Below are 18841 nucleotides of genomic sequence, written 5' to 3'. Positions count from 1 at the left end.
TGGAGCTCTGAAAATACTCGGCCTTTGGGCAGACTATAATTGGTTCTACCAGGCATGAGGGCCCTCCCAATCTGTGCTGCTGGTAGGACGTAAGGGAATCGTTAATTTCTAATGATAATTTGTTTTCCCTTAGTCCTTACAGCAGCACACAAATATCCCACCCTAGTAAGGCTAGTTGTCTTCTTGCTATAACACAGTGGGCTGGGGGTGATTCCCTCCTTTATAGGGGAGTCTTTAAGTGTTTTATTGGTTTATTACTTGGGCTCATTAAAAATTCCACCGGTCCTACCAGTCCACGGGGGTGGTTAACCCCCATCTGTGCTGCTGTTAGGACTAAGGGCAAACAACTTATCGTTAGAAATTAACGAACGTAGGAGGCACCAACATTATGGAAGTCATTTTAAACAAAAGTTTTTGACTCTCACCTGAATATGGGATCTGTTTTCAGGCATCGTGTTCCAAATCTCCATTCCAAAAACCAGAGGATGCCCCAGAATGTGATGATCTGACAGCATGGCTGAAAAGAAAGACAAATCCATGTGATGGTCAGAAATGTGGTAAATCTCAGAAATGGATAAAGCCCATGTCCACCTCCTGTCATAACCTCTCCAGGGTGTGGAATGAAGCTCTACAAACAGCAGTCATCGTACTGATTCTGACTTACATGCTGCATTATACTCCAGAGCTGCACTCACTATTCTATAAAATATACAAAACAAAAACTTGGGTTGTATCTCATACTGTGAGCACTGTTAGTCCTTCGTGAAATGGCTTAAATTTACATTAGGCAAGTGAAACAAAGTTACGGGACCACGCTGCTCTCCACAAACAGGGAGGATAAGTCAGATGCCAGGTCCTTCCTCCAATTCTCCTTCCTTAGACCTCATTCACACGTCAGTGTTTGGTCAGTGATTTCCATCAGTGATTGTGATCCAAAGCTAGGATTGGAGCCTCCACCGACATAAGGTGTAATGGAAAAATCTGCACCTGTTTTGTTTTTTAGAGCCGCACCTGGTTTTGGCTCAAAATCACTGATGGAAAGAGGTCTGAAATATATTGGATAAGGCCTCATTCACACGTCAGTGTTCGGTCAGTGATTTCCATCAGTAATTGTGAGCTAAAACCAGGACTGGAGCCTCCACAGACATAAGGGAAAAGGGAAAGATCTGCTCCTGTTCTGTGTTTAGAGCCGCATCTGGTTTTGGCTCAAAATGACTGATGGAAATCACTGACCAAACACTGAAGTGTGAATGAGGCATAACACTGACATTGCTGCAAGTCCAACGCTTGGAACTCGCTCGTCTGAAAGGGACCTTAAACGACTCTTGTGAGTAGAATAAATCAATCTTTTAGCCTGAAAGTGCCTACGGTGCTTCATTATTTAGCCTCCTGATTCCTGATGATATAGGTTGATCGGATGTGAAAAAAATAAAATGGAGCGGTACCGCAGCTGGACATCGTAGCAGTATTTATCCTGTACTGATCCTGAGTTACATCCTGTATTATACTCCAGAGCTGCACTCACTATTCTGCTGGTGCAGTCACTGTGTACATACATTACTTATCCTGCACTGATCCTGAGTTACATCCTGTATTATACTGCAGAGCTGCACTCACTATTCTGCTGGTGCAGTCACTGTGTACATACATTACTTATCCTGTACTGATCCTGAGTTACATCCTGTATTATACTCCAGAGCTGCACTCACTATTCTGCTGGTGCAGTCACTGTGTACATACATTACTTATCCTGTACTGATCCTGAGTTACATCCTGTATTATACTCCAGAGCTGCACTCACTATTCTGCTGGTGCAGTCACTGTGTACATACATTACTTATCCTGCACTGATCCTGAGTTTTACAGCCAGACACGGAGGCTCCTATTGCTTTCTCCTTCTTTACTTTCCACCAATAGCAGCAAAGAGAAATTTACATAATCATAACAATAAAGGACCCTCCCCTGACAGATCCTATAATAAGCAGTGTCCTCTTCAGTAACTTCCTCTTTCTTTGCTGCTTCCACCAAGATAAGTAACAGCTATTTCAGTATATTTTTGTGGCCTGATTGCTGTGATGTAAGGGTTAAGCTCGGAGCTTCTGTTGCTCAGACTACTGGATGTCAGACTGTGTCTCTTAATGGAGTTTATTCCCCTTATATATATTTGTATATTGTTTCTAGGCCTTCATATCTTAGGGATTCATTCTAGGCCCCTTTCCCTCGCTTGGGGGTTCTCCCCCCCCCCTTTTTCCTTATTGTTACCCGTTTTGTTTTTCCCTGTATTATTTTCCGTTTGTGATTATGGGCTTCCGTTTTCCCACCCTTATTCTGGCCATTACCTGCGGCCTGCTCCGGCGTCCGGAGGTGTTCCTCCACTCTTTGCTCTCCTGTACTTGGTGCTCCGTTCACCATCTCTCTCCGGTGCCGGCTCTGCTCATTTCCCGCTGGTCGCGAGATCTCGGCGGCCATTTTGGGAGCTCCCGCGCGTGTTCTCGCAGGATTTCGGCACTGCATCTATACCGGACGGTCTCGGCTCCTCTCTGCGGCTCCTGGGGTGATTAACCCCTCGTTTTGGTTAGTTGGGGGGTTGTTAGGCTAGCACTTGCCATTTTAGCTTCCCCTTAGGTTACCTGCAGCTGTAGACCTGATTTATTATTTATCATTATTATTTCTCATTATTATCTGCATAGACCAAGCATGTCATCCGACCGATCCCCATCTGGGCCTACCCCCCCTCCATCTGGGGAGCCCAGAAGGTCTGAGATGAATGCACAGGCCCTGGAGTTGCAGCGCTCAGTATCTAGCGCAATAATTGAAGCCATGGGATCCATGTCATCCATGTTATCCCAGACCATCTCCCAGGCTTTGTCTGCCCATGCCCCTGGCCCCTCTAGTCAGACGCCTGCTATACCTCGTCCGCAGCCTGCCGTTTATGATACTCCTAATATACAGGAGAACCTGACTGGTGTGAATTCAGCCACCCTTGATAGCGTGCATAGATCACGCAAAAGAGCCTTGCCGCGCCAGGCAGAAAGGGCGCGCACGTGGAAATGTGCTAGAGCACAAAATAGCGATGTTGAATCAGATTTGGATTCTGATACGGAGGCTAATGCGGAGGCGAACTGCCATTCCGAGGAGGAGATGGAATATGTTATTCCGGGCACTGCTGGCCCTAGGCCTTCCACCTCTGGGTCTATGGGTCCTGCCTCCACCGCCCCTAATGCGGCATCTACCCTGGTGGATCCCTCTGGCACCCCCTTATTCGACCCTGATGCCCTCCACCACCCTAGGTCAGCGGAGTGGCTGCCGATAGCTCATGTGAGAGAATATTTAGAGCATTGGGTGCGCCGTCCTCTGAGCAAAGAGGCGCGCAGCAAGCTCAGATCTGAGTGCCCCAGGCCATTGATCCCCAACAAGGTCTGTGAAACGCCGGCAGTGGATCCCAACATGACACAGTTCTTGGCGAAATCCGGCTGGAACCCCCGTAAGGGGTTGGATTCGGCAATTAAGAGCTGCCAGGACAAGTTCCTTGACATTTTTGGCCCTCTTGCCAAAAATTTTGAAATGGCCGAATCGGCCAGAGTGGACGGCTCTCCGATAGATCCGGAGGAGCTTACTGGCTGGATACAGAGAGCCATTTGTATTGCGGGCAGCACCAACTCCTCCCTGGCCATTGAACGGCGTAAAGCCATACTATTCAAAATAGAGCCTAAACTGGCCAACCTGGCACTTACTGAGGCAGGTAAGGATGCACAGGGTCTGCTTTTCGGGCATTCCTTTATCAAGGACCTCAGCAGATATGTGGGAGCATTTACTGCCCTGGACAAGGCCCAGTCCTCCATGCATAGGGTTTTTCAGGGACGGGTCTCCACTAGGGCCGGCAGTAGTAGGGGCCGTCTGTCCGGCCGTTCAAGTTTCCAGGCCCGCAGCTCGGGCAGAGGCTCCTTCACCCAAAGACCACCCTTCCGGGACCAAAGGAATCCTCCTCCATTCTTCCCAGCCAGAGGCGGCCAATGGCGTTCAAGATCCGTTAGAGGGAATCCGAATTCCCGAAAATCCTTCGGTAAGTCTTTCCCCAGTGGGGACTTCTTTGGTTCCTTGTGTCGGGGGCAGACTCCGTCTTTGTTCCCACGTTTGGTCCAGCATTACATCAGACCCATGGGTGCTGACCACTGTGCAGGGGTGCCACATAGAACTTACGGAATCGCCAGATCTTATCCCTTCTACCCCACCACTTCCTCTGGCATTACCAGACAGGGTGCTCGTGGGTTTAGAACTGTATTCCCTTTTTCAAGAAAGGGCGATAGAAATGGCCCTTCCTACTCCGGAGGGTGTACTCAGCAACATTTTTCTAGTGCAGAAAAAGGGTGGACAAATGCGTCCAGTGATAAATCTCCGTGCCCTTCACCTCCTTCAGGACTTGCTGATTCCGGGGGACTGGATGGTCAAGCTGGACCTCAAGGATGCCTATCTGATGGTCCCAATTGCCTCTTCGTCCAGGGATCTTCTGCGCCTCCTGTGGAGGGGCAAAGTGTGGCGCTTCACTTGCCTGCCGTTCGGCCTTTCTTCAGCGCCTTGGTGCTTTACCAAGCTTCTGCGCCCGGTCATGGCCTGGTTACGGAGTCGGGGTGTGTGTCTAGTCATCTATCTAGACGACATCCTCATTATGCATCAATGTTAGTCGACGCTGCTACAACACATTCTGTGGACCTCGAACCTCCTTACGGTTCTTGGATTTCTGCTCAACCCCGAGAAACCCTGCCTCACGCCATCTCGACGGATGGAGTTCCTGGACTTCACAGTAGACTCTGTTGCGGAGTCTCTCAGTCTTCCGTCAGAGAAGTTGCGGACGATACGCAAGGAGTTGAGACATGCCCTCTCAGCTACCTCCCTATCCCTACGCCACCTGGCTTGCATCATTGGCCTGCTGGCCTCCTCTATCCAGGCGGTGTTCCCCGCTCCTCTCCATTATCGGGCCCTACAGCGCCTGAAGTTTGCCCACCTTCGTGCCGGGGCCTCGTTCGCGGACGCGGTGCTTCTGGACCAGGAAGCGCGGGAGGAACTTCGTTGGTGGATATGCAACTTGGAAGCCTGGTACGGCAGAGCAATCTTCGGATGTCAACCAGAATTCACGGTGGAGTCGGACGCGAGTCTCCAAGGCTGGGGTGCCCACTGCAAGGGTATTTCCGCAGGGGGTCGATGGTTGGAGGCCGAGACCCAACTTCACATCAACGCTCTGGAACTCCTGGCGGGCTCGTTTGCCATCCGGAATTTTACCAATGGCATCGAGCATGCATGCATCCGATTACGCATGGACAATGTGTCGGCGGTCCGCTATGTCAATCACCTGGGCGGCACCCAATCGGCTACCTTGGCCCGACTGGCGAAAGAGTTCTGGTCCTACTGTTTTTCCAGGGACATCATGATACAAGCGGAGTACCTTCCGGGTCTACACAACTACCGAGCGGATCGGAGTTCCAGATGCTTCACGAACGGCAGCGACTGGAGGCTCGCACCGGAGATGTTCTCCACGATCTCGGACACCTGGGGTCCTTGCGCCATAGACCTCTTTGCGTCACGGCTCAATACTCACCTTACCAGGTTCTTCAACTGGCACCCGGATCCGAAGGCGGTGGACGCGTTTCTCCAGGACTGGTCGTCAGCTCTACATTACGCGTTTCCATCTTTTGCCATGATCCCGAGGATGCTGCTACAGACTCGTCGTCAGATTGCAGAATTGGTGGTGGTGATCCCCTTCTGGGGGACTCAAGCCTGGTATCCGATCCTCCTGGTGGATGTACCTCTCCTTCTTCCGGATCGGACGGATCTCCTCCAGGACCCTCTGGGTGCTCCACATCCCCTGCTGGTCGACGGCTCCCTTCAACTTCTGGCGTGCCGAATCTCAGGACTCCCGGAGAGGTCGAGGGAATTTCGGAGGCAACTAGACGCCTCCTGGACAACGATTGGGCTCACGGCACCTGAAAGTCTTACCGGGCAGCTTGGGGATCTTGGGTTAGCTGGTGCGTGGCACGGGACCTGGATCCCATTTCGGCGCCTGTGACCCATTTATTACAATTCCCTACGTCTCTTTTTGAAGCAGGAAAAGCTTATCGGACCATTAATTTGTTCCGTTCAGCGATTTCTTCTACTCATCAGGGTTTGGATGGCGTTCCGGCGGGTCAACACCCTTCGGTGTCACGCCTACTACGCGGCTCACACTTGGCTCGGCCTCCTCGGCCACGCTTCACCACTACGTGGGACGTTTCCCTGGTCCTTTCTTTCCTCTCTACGTGGCCTGAAAATGCAGCTTTTTCCCTCCGTCAGCTGTCGGCCAAGTTGCTGACCCTCTTTTGCCTCATTTCCTGTAAGAGGGTTTCTGATGTCAGGGCTCTGGATCATGATGCTAGATCCTTTTCTCCCGAGGGCGTCACATTTAACATCACGCGGCGCACCAAGACCAATATTCGGTCTGTGTCTTATCCCTGTTTCCCGTCTTCTCCGGCGCTTTGTCCTGTAGCCTGCTTGCGGGAATATGAGTTGCGCACTCGGACTCACCACTCTGCGGACATCCCACAACTATTCCTCTCTATTCGCCATCCTTTTGGCCCGGTGACTAGTCCCACTTTGTCGCGTTGGATGAAGTGGGTCATGTCCCTTTCAGGGATTGATACGGCGGTCTTTACCACTCATTCGGCCAGGGGCGCGGCTGCCACTGCCCTGGCTGTTTCGGGGACTCGTTTGGAGGATATTTTGCGTTTGGCTGACTGGTCCAGGGCCACGACGTTTAGAGAATTTTATTTTCGTCCGCCCCCTCATGTGTTTTCATCGATTATTGATCAGCTTTGAACTTGCAATATGAGCCTCCGTGTCTTGCTGTAAAACTAAATGATTTTCCTATTTCATGACGTAAAGTCATAGTTTTATTAAAGACACGGAGGCGAGTATTGCTCACCCTGGGTTTTTCCTGCCCGCCCTTTTATTGTGTGTTTATGATTGGACTGTTTACATTGTCTTTTCTTGTTATTTATTACGTATATTTATATTACTGAATATTTATGGTTCTGTTTTTCAGTGACCTTATGGTGTACGACCGTTTCCAGGGTCGATCTTGTTCAGTTTCTGCCTGATTCTTACACTGGCTATATTATTTGCTCTGTTTCAGGTTGAAGTTTCCACGGCGTATGGACTTCTACGTTGTCCCGGGTTTCCTGAAGTGTTAGCCAAGTTGGCTTGAATTCTACAGTTAGATGGACCAGAATGGTTGCTGTTTCTCGGGTCCAGTTCCAGTTTCCGGTTTCAGTTACGGTTATGCGGTTGGTGTCGCGGTTACAAAGAAAGAGGAAGTTACTGAAGAGGACACTGCTTATTATAGGATCTATCAGGGGGAGAGTCCTTTATTGTTATGATTATGTAAATTTCTTCTTTGCTGCTATTGGTGGAAAGTAAAGAAAGAGATAGCAATACTCGCCTCCGTGTCTTTAATAAAACTATGACTTTACGTCATGAAATAGGAAAATCATTTAGTTACATCCTGTATTATACTCCAGAGCTGGACTCACTATTCTGCTGGTGCAATCACTCTGTACATACAATACTTATCCTGTACTGACCCTGAGTTACATCCTGTATTAGACTCCAGAGCTGCACTCACTATTCTGCTGGTGGAGTCACTGTGTACATACATTACTTGTCCTGTACTGTTCCTGAGTTACATCCTGTATTAGACTCCAGAGCTGCACTCACTATTCTGCTGGTGCAGTCACTGTGTACATACATTACATTACTGTCACGGCTGAGGATGGGGAAAACCCTCAGCCGTGCGATGGTGGAAGATGGTCACTGCTTGACCAGGACAACAGGATTAGGGAGCAGGTCACCTCCTATCGCGTCCCTAACCTGACCCTAACTCCTAGCTGCATGGGCCGACCTTTAAGGTAGGAGGACCCATGCTCAGGAACCTCGGAGCCCTAACTCACCCTCCGACTGGTCCCTGGACTAGGAGTCAGGGTAAGACAACCTGTTCCTTCAGGATACGGAGGAACAGGAGTCTCACTGGTCAAGCTGCAAGGAAGGGAGAACAAATGCAACCTATGGCAATGGCAGGTACTTGCCACAAGCATAACACTCACCTACCACAGACACAAAACCTGGAACCCATGTGGAAGTACTGCTATCCACAAACATAAGGACTCAGCACACAACACACATCACTCGGGGGAGACCAGGACCATAGGTGCAATAAACAAGCATAAAACCAAACACATCTTCAAGACACCAAACGACATTATATTTGCTATGACCAGAAGGATGGCCCCCACTGGCAGTTGGTAAGTAACCAGGAGGACGTCTCCAGCCAGCATGGCTGAAGCACCCTCTCTGGCTACTGCCTACAACTGAGGCTATATAGGGCCAAGAGGCCACACCCAACAATCAGACACACCCCGTGACTCACACACACAGAAAGGGAGTTAACCCTTCCAAAACCACAGAAGGGAAAACGCAACATAAAGGGGAAGTGTCCAAACAACTAACACACTGTGGCTGTTGCCGCCGGCAACGACATGGGTGGCAACCATGTCCTGGGAGTCAGCCCGAAGGCCGGAACACTGCCACCACATGTACAACTCCAACCAAACGCTGCCACGGACAGCCACAGTGAAGGGAAGATGTCAGTGCACACCAAACATACAAAAGTGCTTACAAACACTCACACAACTCCAAGGGAACCGCACACAAAGCTGTTGTCTGCGGCAACCGCACTTGAGCCTAACAACATTATGCTTCCAGCTGCGGTTGACACTACAACCCAAACCGCGGGCAACTGTATGCGGCTCCCAAGGAGTCACGGCCATAAACATGGTCGTGACAATTACTTATCCTGTACTGATCCTGAGTTACATCCTGTATTATTCTCCAGAGCTGCACTCACTATTCTGCTGGTGCAGTCACTGTGTACATACATTACATTACTGTCACGGCTGAGGATGGGGAAAACCCTCAGCCGTGCGATGGTGGAAGATGGTCACTGCTTGACCAGGACAACAGGATTAGGGAGCAGGTCACCTCCTATCGCGTCCCTAACCTGACCCTAACTCCTAGCTGCATGGGCCGACCTTTAAGGTAGGAGGACCCATGCTCAGGAACCTCGGAGCCCTAACTCACCCTCCGACCGGTCCCTGGACTAGGAGTCAGGGTAAGACAACCTGTTCCTTCAGGATACGGAGGAACAGGAGTCTCACTGGTCAAGCTGCAAGGAAGGGAGAACAAATGCAACCTATGGCAATGGCAGGTACTTGCCACAAGCATAACACTCACCTACCACAGACACAAAACCTGGAACCCATGTGGAAGTACTGCTATCCACAAACATAAGGACTCAGCACACAACACACATCACACGGGAGACCAGGACCATAGGTGCAATAAACAAGCATAAAACCAAACACATCTTCAAGACACCAAACGACATTATATTTGCTATGACCAGAAGGATGGCCCCCACTGGCAGTTGGTAAGTAACCAGGAGGACGTCTCCAGCCAGCATGGCTGAAGCACCCTCTCTGGCTACTGCCTACAACTGAGGCTATATAGGGCCAAGAGGCCACACCCAACAATCAGACACACCCCGTGACTCACACACACAGAAAGGGAGTTAGCCCTTCCAAAACCACAGAAGGGAAAACACAACATAAAGGGGAAGTGTCCAAACAACTAACACACTGTGGCTGTTGCCGCCGGCAACGACATGGGTGGCAACCATGTCCTGGGAGTCAGCCCGAAGGCCGGAACACTGCCACCACATGTACAACTCCAACCAAACGCTGCCACGGACAGCCACAGTGAAGGGAAGATGTCAGTGCACACCTAACATACAAAAGTGCTTACAAACACTCACACAACTCCAAGGGAACCGCACACAAAGCTGTTGTCTGCGGCAACCGCACTTGAGCCTAACAACATTATGCTTCCAGCTGCGGTTGACACTACAACCCAAACCGCGGGCAACTGTATGCGGCTCCCAAGGAGTCACGGCCATAAACATGGTCGTGACAATTACTTATCCTGTATGATCCTGAGTTATCCTGTATTATTCTCCAGAGCTGCACTCACTATTCTGCTGGTGGAGTCACTGTGTACATACATTACTTATCCTGTACTGATCCTGAGTTACATCCTGTATTATACTCCAGAGCTGCACCACTATTCTGCTGGTGCAGTCACTGTGTACACATTACTTATCCTGTACTGATCCTGAGTTACATCCTGTATTATACTCCAGAGCTGCACTCACTATTCTGCTGGTGCAGTCACTGTGTACATACATTACTTATCCTGTACTGATCCTGAGTTACATCCTGTATATACTCCAGAGCTGCGCTCACTATTCTGCTGGTGGAGTCACTGTGTACATACATTACTTATCCTGTACTGATCCTGAGTTACATCCTGTATTATACTCCAGAGCTGCACTCATTCTGCTGGTGCAGTCACTGTGCACATACATTACTTATCCTGTACTGATCCTGAGTTACATCCTGTATTATACTCCAGAGCTGCACTCACTATTCTGCTGGTGCAGTCACTGTGTACATACATTACTTATCCTGTACTGATCCTGAGTTACATCCTGTATTATACTCCAGAGCTGCACTCACTGTTCTGCTGGTGTACATACATTGTACTGATCCAGAGTTGCTCGATAGGTCGGAGTTGCTCCCTAGATTTGGTGACACTTACCACTATAAGATACAGAAACAATTCAGTCGGACGTTCTTCAGCACCGATGAAGATCCAGAAAGTCTGCAGAACCAGATAATAAAGAAGGATCAGAGGATTAGATTTCTCTTCACCTTGGACCTTGATTCTGAGGGGTTGTTTTTGTAGATCCCCAAACATTGAGATCACTGTCACTGTCTGAATGTGATGGAAGTGACAGTGGGACAGTCTGGTATATATGACGACTACAGCTGCGTTTACATCACATTTTGGTCATCCGATTAAAACACATACAAAACCTGTATCCGTTATCGGATGCCTCAGACTGATGCAGAGCAGCGGCGCCCCTTCACCATAGAGTGCCAGTATAAAAAAGTATACGTTTCTTACTGGACTCTACAGGACACCAAAAACGCTGTGTGCTACTCTTCTGAATGTTTTTTTTAATAATGTATCCATTTAATGAATAGCAAAAGCGTGATGTTGACCCGACCTGGGGGGGTCCTCGGACTTTCACAAGAGCAGGTGTCGGGGAAAGAACGGTCAGACGGTTGCATATCAATAGATTTTTTATTTTTCAGGAGATAAGCAGAGGCCAGGTGTTTGTGGGGAGGACAGTAGTATCTGGAGGGTAAGAGAGGACCCTGGAATGGACAGAAGAGTCTGGAGGTGGACAAAGGAATCTAGAGCCCGCATAATACTATCCTACAGTGCCCATAATACTATCCTACAGTACCCATAGTACTATCCTACAGTGCCCATAGTACTATCCTACAGTGCCCATAGTACTATCCTACAGTGCCCATAGTACTATGCTACCGTGCCCATAATACTATGCTACAGTGCCCATAGTACTATCCTACAGTGCCCATAATACTATGCTACAGTGCCCATAGTACTATGCTATCGTGCCCATAATACTATCCTACAGTGCCCATAATACTATGCTACAGTGCCCAAAGTACTACCCTACAGTGCCCATAGTACTATGCTACCGTGCCCATAATACTATCCTACAGTGCCCATAATACTGTGCTACAGTGCCCATAGTACTATGCTACCGTGCCCATAATACTATCCTACAGTGCCCATAATACTATGCTACAGTGCCCATAGTACTACCCTACAGTGCCCATAACACTATCCTACAGTGCCCATAATACTATCCTACAGTGCCCATAATACTATCCTACAGTGCCCATAATACTATCCTACAGTGCACATAGTACTATGCTACAGTGCCCATAATACTATTCTACAGTGCCCATAATACTATCCTACAGTGCCCATAGTACTATCCTACAGTGCTCATAATACTATCCTACAGTGCCCATAGTACTATCCTACAGTGCCCATAGTACTATCCTACAGTGCCCATAGCACTATCCTACAGTGCCCATAATACTATGTTACAGTGCCCATAGTACTATGCTACAGTGCCCATAATACTATCCTACAGTGCCCATAGTACTATCCTACAGTGCCCATAGTACTATCCTACAGTGCCCATAATACTATCCTACAGTGTCCATACTACTATCCTACAGTGCCCATAATACTATCCTAAAGTGCCCATAGTACTATGCTACAGTGCCCATAATACTATCCTACAGTGCCCATAATACTATCCTACAGTGCCCATAATACTATCCTACAGTGCCCATAATACTATCCTACAGTGCCCATAGTACTATCCTACAGTGCCCATAATACTATGCTACAGTGCCCATAGTACTATGCTACCGTGCCCATAATACTATCCTACAGTGCCCATAATACTATGCTACAGTGCCCAAAGTACTACCCTACAGTGCCCATAATACTATGCTACAGTGCCCATAGTACTATGCTACCGTGCCCATAATACTATCCTACAGTGCCCATAATACTATGCTACAGTGCCCATAGTACTATGCTACCGTGCCCATAATACTATCCTACAGTGCCCATAATACTATGCTACAGTGCCCATAGTACTACCCTACAGTGCCCATAACACTATCCTACAGTGCCCATAATACTATCCTACAGTGCCCATAATACTATCCTACAGTGCCCATAATACTATCCTACAGTGCCCATAATACTATTCTACAGTGCCCATAATACTATCCTACAGTGCCCATAGTACTATCCTACAGTGCTCATAATACTATCCTACAGTGCCCATAGTACTATCCTACAGTGCCCATAGTACTATCCTACAGTGCCCATAGCACTATCCTACAGTGCCCATAATACTATGTTACAGTGCCCATAGTACTATGCTACAGTGCCCATAATACTATCCTACAGTGCCCATAGTACTATCCTACAGTGCCCAAAATACTATCCTACAGTGTCCATACTACTATCCTACAGTGCCCATAATACTATCCTAAAGTGCCCATAGTACTATGCTACAGTGCCCATAATACTATCCTACAGTGCCCATAATACTATCCTACAGTGCCCATAATACTATCCTACAGTGCCCATAGTACTATCCTACAGTGCCCATAATACTATCCTACAGTGCCCACATAATACTATCCTACAGTGCCCATAGTACTATCCTAAAGTGCCCATAATACTATCCTACAGTTCCCACATAATACTATCCTACAGTGCCCGCATAATACTATCCTACAGTGCCCACAATACTATCCTTCAGTGCCCGCATAATACTATCCTACAGTGCCCACAATACTATCCTACAGTGCCCGCATAATACTATCCTACATTGCCCATAATACTATCCTACAGTGCCTGAATAATACTATCCTACAGTGCCCGCATAATACTATCCTACAGTGCACAAAATGCTATCCTACAGTGCCCACATAATACTATCCTACAGTGCCCACATAATACTATCCTACAGTGCCCGCATAATACTATCCTACAGTGCACATAATACTATCCTACAGTGCCCACATAATACTATCCTACAGTGCCCACATAATACTATCCTACAGTGCCCATAATACTATCCTACAGTGCCCATAATACTATCCTACAGTGCACATAATACTATCCTACAGTGCCCGCACAATACTATCATACAGTGCCCATAATACTATCCTACATTGCCCATAATACTACCCTACAGTGTCCACATAATACTATTCTACAGTACACATAATACTATCCTACAGTGCACATAATGCTATCCTACAGTGCCCGCATAATACTATCCTACAGTGCCCGCATAATACTATCCTACAGTGCCTGCATAATACTATCCTACAGTGCCCATAATACTATCCTACAGTGCCCGCATAATATTATCCTACAGTGCACATAATACTATCCTACACTGCCCGCACAATACTATCCTACAGTGCCCATAATACTATCCTACAGTGCCCACATAATACTATTCTACAGTGCACATAATACTATTCTACAGTGCCCGCATAATACTATCCTACATTGCCCGCATGATACTATCCTACAGTGCCAACAGATTGCTATCCTACAGTGCGTATAATGCTATCCTACAGTGCCCACATAATACTATCCTACGGTGCACATAATACTAACCTACAGTGCCCGCATAATACTATCCTACAGTGCCCGCATAATACTATCCTACAGTGCACACATAATACTATCCTACAGTGCACATAATACTATCCTACAGTGCCCGCATAATACTATCCTACAGTGCACATAATACTATCCTATAGTGCCCGCTTAATACTATCCTACAGTGCACATAATGCTATCCTACAGTGCGCATAATACTATCCTACAGTGCCCGCATAATAATATCCTACAGTGCACATAATACTATCCTACAGTGCCCACATAATACTATCCTACAGTGCACATAATACTATTCTACACTGCCCGCATAATACTATCCTACAGTGCACATAATAATAGTGCCCGCATAATAGTATCCTACAGTGCACATAATACTATCCTACAGTGCACATAATACTATCCTACAGTGCCCGCATAATAATATCCTACAGTGCACATAATACTATCCTACAGTGCCCACATAATACTATCCTACAGTGCACATAATACTATTCTACACTGCCCGCATAATACTATCCTACAGTGCACATAATAATAGTGCCCGCATAATAGTATCCTACAGTGCACATAATACTATCCTACAGTGCACATAATACTTTCCTACAGTGCACATAATACTATCCTACAGGGCCCACATAATACTATCCTACAGTGCGCATAATACTGTCCTACAGAGCACATAATACTATCCTACAGTGCCCACATAATGCTATCCTACAGTGCCCACATAATGCTATCCTACAGTGCCCATAATACTGTCCAACAGTGCCCGCATAATACTATCCTACAGTGCCAGCATAATGCTATCCTACAGTGCTCGCATAATTCTATCCTACAGTGCACATAATACTATCCTACAGTGCCAACATAATACTATCCTACAGTGCCACAATACTATCCTACAGTGCCAACATAATACTATCCTACAGTGCCACAATACTATCCTACAGTGCACATAATACTATCCTACAGTGCCAACATAATACTATCCTACAGTGCCACAATACTATCCTACAGTGCCCGCATAATACTATCCTACATTGCCCATAATACTATCCTACAGTGCACATAATACTATCCTAAAGTGCCAACATAATACTATCCTACACTGCCCACATAATACTATCCTACAGTGCCCACATAATACTATCCTACAGTGCCCATAATACTATCCTACAGTGCCCATAATACTATCCTACAGTGCACATAATACTATCCTACAGTGCCCGCACAATACTATCATACAGTGCCCATAATACTATCCTACATTGCCCAAAATACTACCCTACAGTGTCCACATAATACTATTCTACAGTGCACATAATGCTATCCTACAGTGCCCGCATAATACTATCCTACAGTGCCCGCATAATACTATCCTACAGTGCCCGCATAATACTATCCTACAGTGCCCATAATACTATCCTACAGTGCCCGCATAATATTATCCTACAGTGCACATAATACTATCCTACACTGCCCGCACAATACTATCCTACAGTGCCCATAATACTATCCTACAGTGCCCACATAATACTATTCTACAGTGCACATAATACTATTCTACAGTGCCCGCATAATACTATCCTACATTGCCCGCATGATACTATCCTACAATGCCAACAGATTGCTATCCTACAGTGCGTATAATGCTATCCTACAGTGCCCACATAATACTATCCTACGGTGCACATAATACTAACCTACAGTGCCCGCATAATACTATCCTACAGTGCCCGCATAATACTATCCTACAGTGCACATAATACTATCCTACAGTGCCCGCATAATACTATCCTATAGTGCACATAATGCTATCCTACAGTACCCGCATAATACTATCCTATAGTGCACATAATACTATCCTGGAGTGCCCGCTTAATACTATCCTACAGTGCACATAATACTATTCTACAGTGCCCGCATAATACTATCCTACAGTGCACATAATACTATCCTACAGTGCACATAATACTATCCTACAGTGCCCGCATAATAATATCCTACAGTGCACATAATACTATCCTACAGTGCCCACATAATACTATCCTACAGTGCACATAATACTATTCTACACTGCCCGCATAATACTATCCTACAGTGCACATAATACTATCCTACAGGGCCCGCATAATACTATCCTACAGTGCGCATAATACTATCCTACAGTGCCCGCATAATACTATCTTACAGTGCACATAATACTATCCTACAGTGCCCGCATAATAGTATCCTACAGTGCACATAATACTATCCTACAGGGCCCGCATAATACTATCCTACAGTGCGCATAATACTATCCTACAGTGCCCGCATAATACTATCTTACAGTGCACATAATACTATCCTACAGTGCCCGCATAATAGTATCCTACAGTGCACATAATACTATCCTACAGGGCCCGCATAATACTATCCTACAGTGCACATAATACTTTCTTACAGTGCACATAATACTATCCTACAGAGCACATAATACTATCCTACAGTGCACATAATACTTTCTTACAGTGCACATAATGCTATCCTACAGTGCGCATAATACTGTCCTACAGAGCACATAATACTATCCTACAGTGCCCACATAATGCTATCCTACAGTGCCCACATAATGCTATCCTACAGTGCCCATAATACTGTCCAACAGTGCCCGCATAATACTATCCTACAGTGCCAGCATAATACTATCCTACAGTGCTCGCATAATTCTATCCTACAGTGCACATAATACTATCCTAAAGTGCCAACATAATACTATCCTACAGTGCCACAATACTATCCTACAGTGCCCGCATAATACTATCCTACATTGCCCATAATACTATCCTACAGTGCACATAATACTATCCTACAGTGCCCGCATAATACTATCCTACAGTGTACATAATACTATCCTACAGTGCCCGCACAATACTATCATACAGTGCCCATAATACTATCCTACATTGCCCATAATACTATCCTACAGTGCACATAATACTATCCTACAGAGCCCGCATAATAGTATCCTACAGTGCACATAATACTATCCTACAGTGCCCGCATAATACTATCCTACAGTGCGCATAATACTATCCTACAGTGCACATAATACTATCCTACAGTGCCCATAATACTACCCTACAGTGTCCACATAATACTATCCTACAGTGCACATAATACTATCCTACAGTGAACATAATGCTATCCTACAGTGCCCGCATAATACTATCCTACAGTGCCCGCATAATACTATCCTGGAGTGCCCGCATAATACTATCCTACAGTGCACATAATACTATCCTACAGTGCCCGCACAATACTATCATACAGTGCCCATAATACTATCCTACATTGCCCATAATACTATCCTACAGTGCACATAATACTATCCTACAGTGCCCGCATAATACTATCCTACAGTGCGCATAATACTATCCTACAGTGCACATAATACTATCCTACAGTGCCCATAATACTACCCTACAGTGTCCACATAATACTATCCTACAGTGCACATAATACTATCCTACAGTGCACATAATGCTATCCTACAGTGCCCGCATAATACTATCCTACAGTGCCCGCATAATACTATCCTGGAGTGCCCGCATAATACTATCCTACAGTGCACATAATACTATCCTACAGTGCCCGCATAATACTATCCTACAGTGCCCATAATACTATACTACCGTGCCCGCATAATATTATCCTACAGTGCACATAATACTATCCTACGGTGCACATAATACTAATCTACAGTGCCCGCATAATGCTATCCTACAGTGCCCGCATAATGCTATCCTACAGTGCCCATAATACTATCCTACAGTGCACACATAATACTATCCTACAGTGCACATAATACTATCCTACAGTGCCCGCATAATACTATCCTATAGTGCACATAATGCTATCCTACAGTGCACATAATACTATCCTACAGTGCACATAAAACTATCCTACAGTGCCCGCATAATAGTATCCTACAGTGCACATAATACTATCCTACAGTGCCCGCATAATACTATCCTATAGTGCACATAATGCTATCCTACAGTACCCGCATAATACTATCCTACAGTGCACATAATACTATCCTATAGTGCCCGCTTAATACTATCCTACAGTGCACATAATACTATTCTACAGTGCCCGCATAATACTATCCTACAGTGCACATAATACTATCCTACAGTGCACATAATACTATCCTACAGTGCCCATAATACTACCCTACAGTGTCCACATAATACTATCCTACAGTGCACATAATACTATCCTACAGTGCACATAATGCTATCCTACAGTGCCCGCATAATACTATCCTACAGTGCCCGCATAATACTATCCTGGAGTGCCCGCATAATACTATCCTACAGTGCACATAATACTATCCTACAGTGCCCGCATAATACTATCCTACAGTGCCCATAATACTATACTACCGTGCCCGCATAATATTATCCTACAGTGCACATAATACTATCCTACAGTGCCCGCATAATACTATCCTATAATGCACATAATGCTATCCTACAGTACCCGCATAATACTATCCTACGGTGCACATAATACTAATCTACAGTGCCCGCATAATGCTATCCTACAG

The 18841-nt window shown here is 46.4% G+C and overlaps 1 protein-coding gene across 1 annotated transcript in view; it reads right to left on the bottom strand.

Moving 5' to 3' along the window:
* LOC122939905 (ABC-type organic anion transporter ABCA8-like) overlaps nt 1-18841 on the bottom strand; it is a 322317-nt gene that overhangs the window by 31240 nt on the left and 272236 nt on the right. The window contains 2 exon segments of the mRNA XM_044296113.1: nt 426-517; nt 10738-10800. Coding sequence (XP_044152048.1) covers nt 426-517; nt 10738-10800 — 155 coding nt within the window.

The sequence above is a fragment of the Bufo gargarizans genome, chromosome 6, assembly GCF_014858855.1.
Source record: "Bufo gargarizans isolate SCDJY-AF-19 chromosome 6, ASM1485885v1, whole genome shotgun sequence".
Lineage (NCBI taxonomy): Eukaryota > Metazoa > Chordata > Amphibia > Anura > Bufonidae > Bufo > Bufo gargarizans.
Note: the sequence above shows the minus strand (reverse complement) of the source record. Positions and strands in the feature narration are given on the sequence as shown.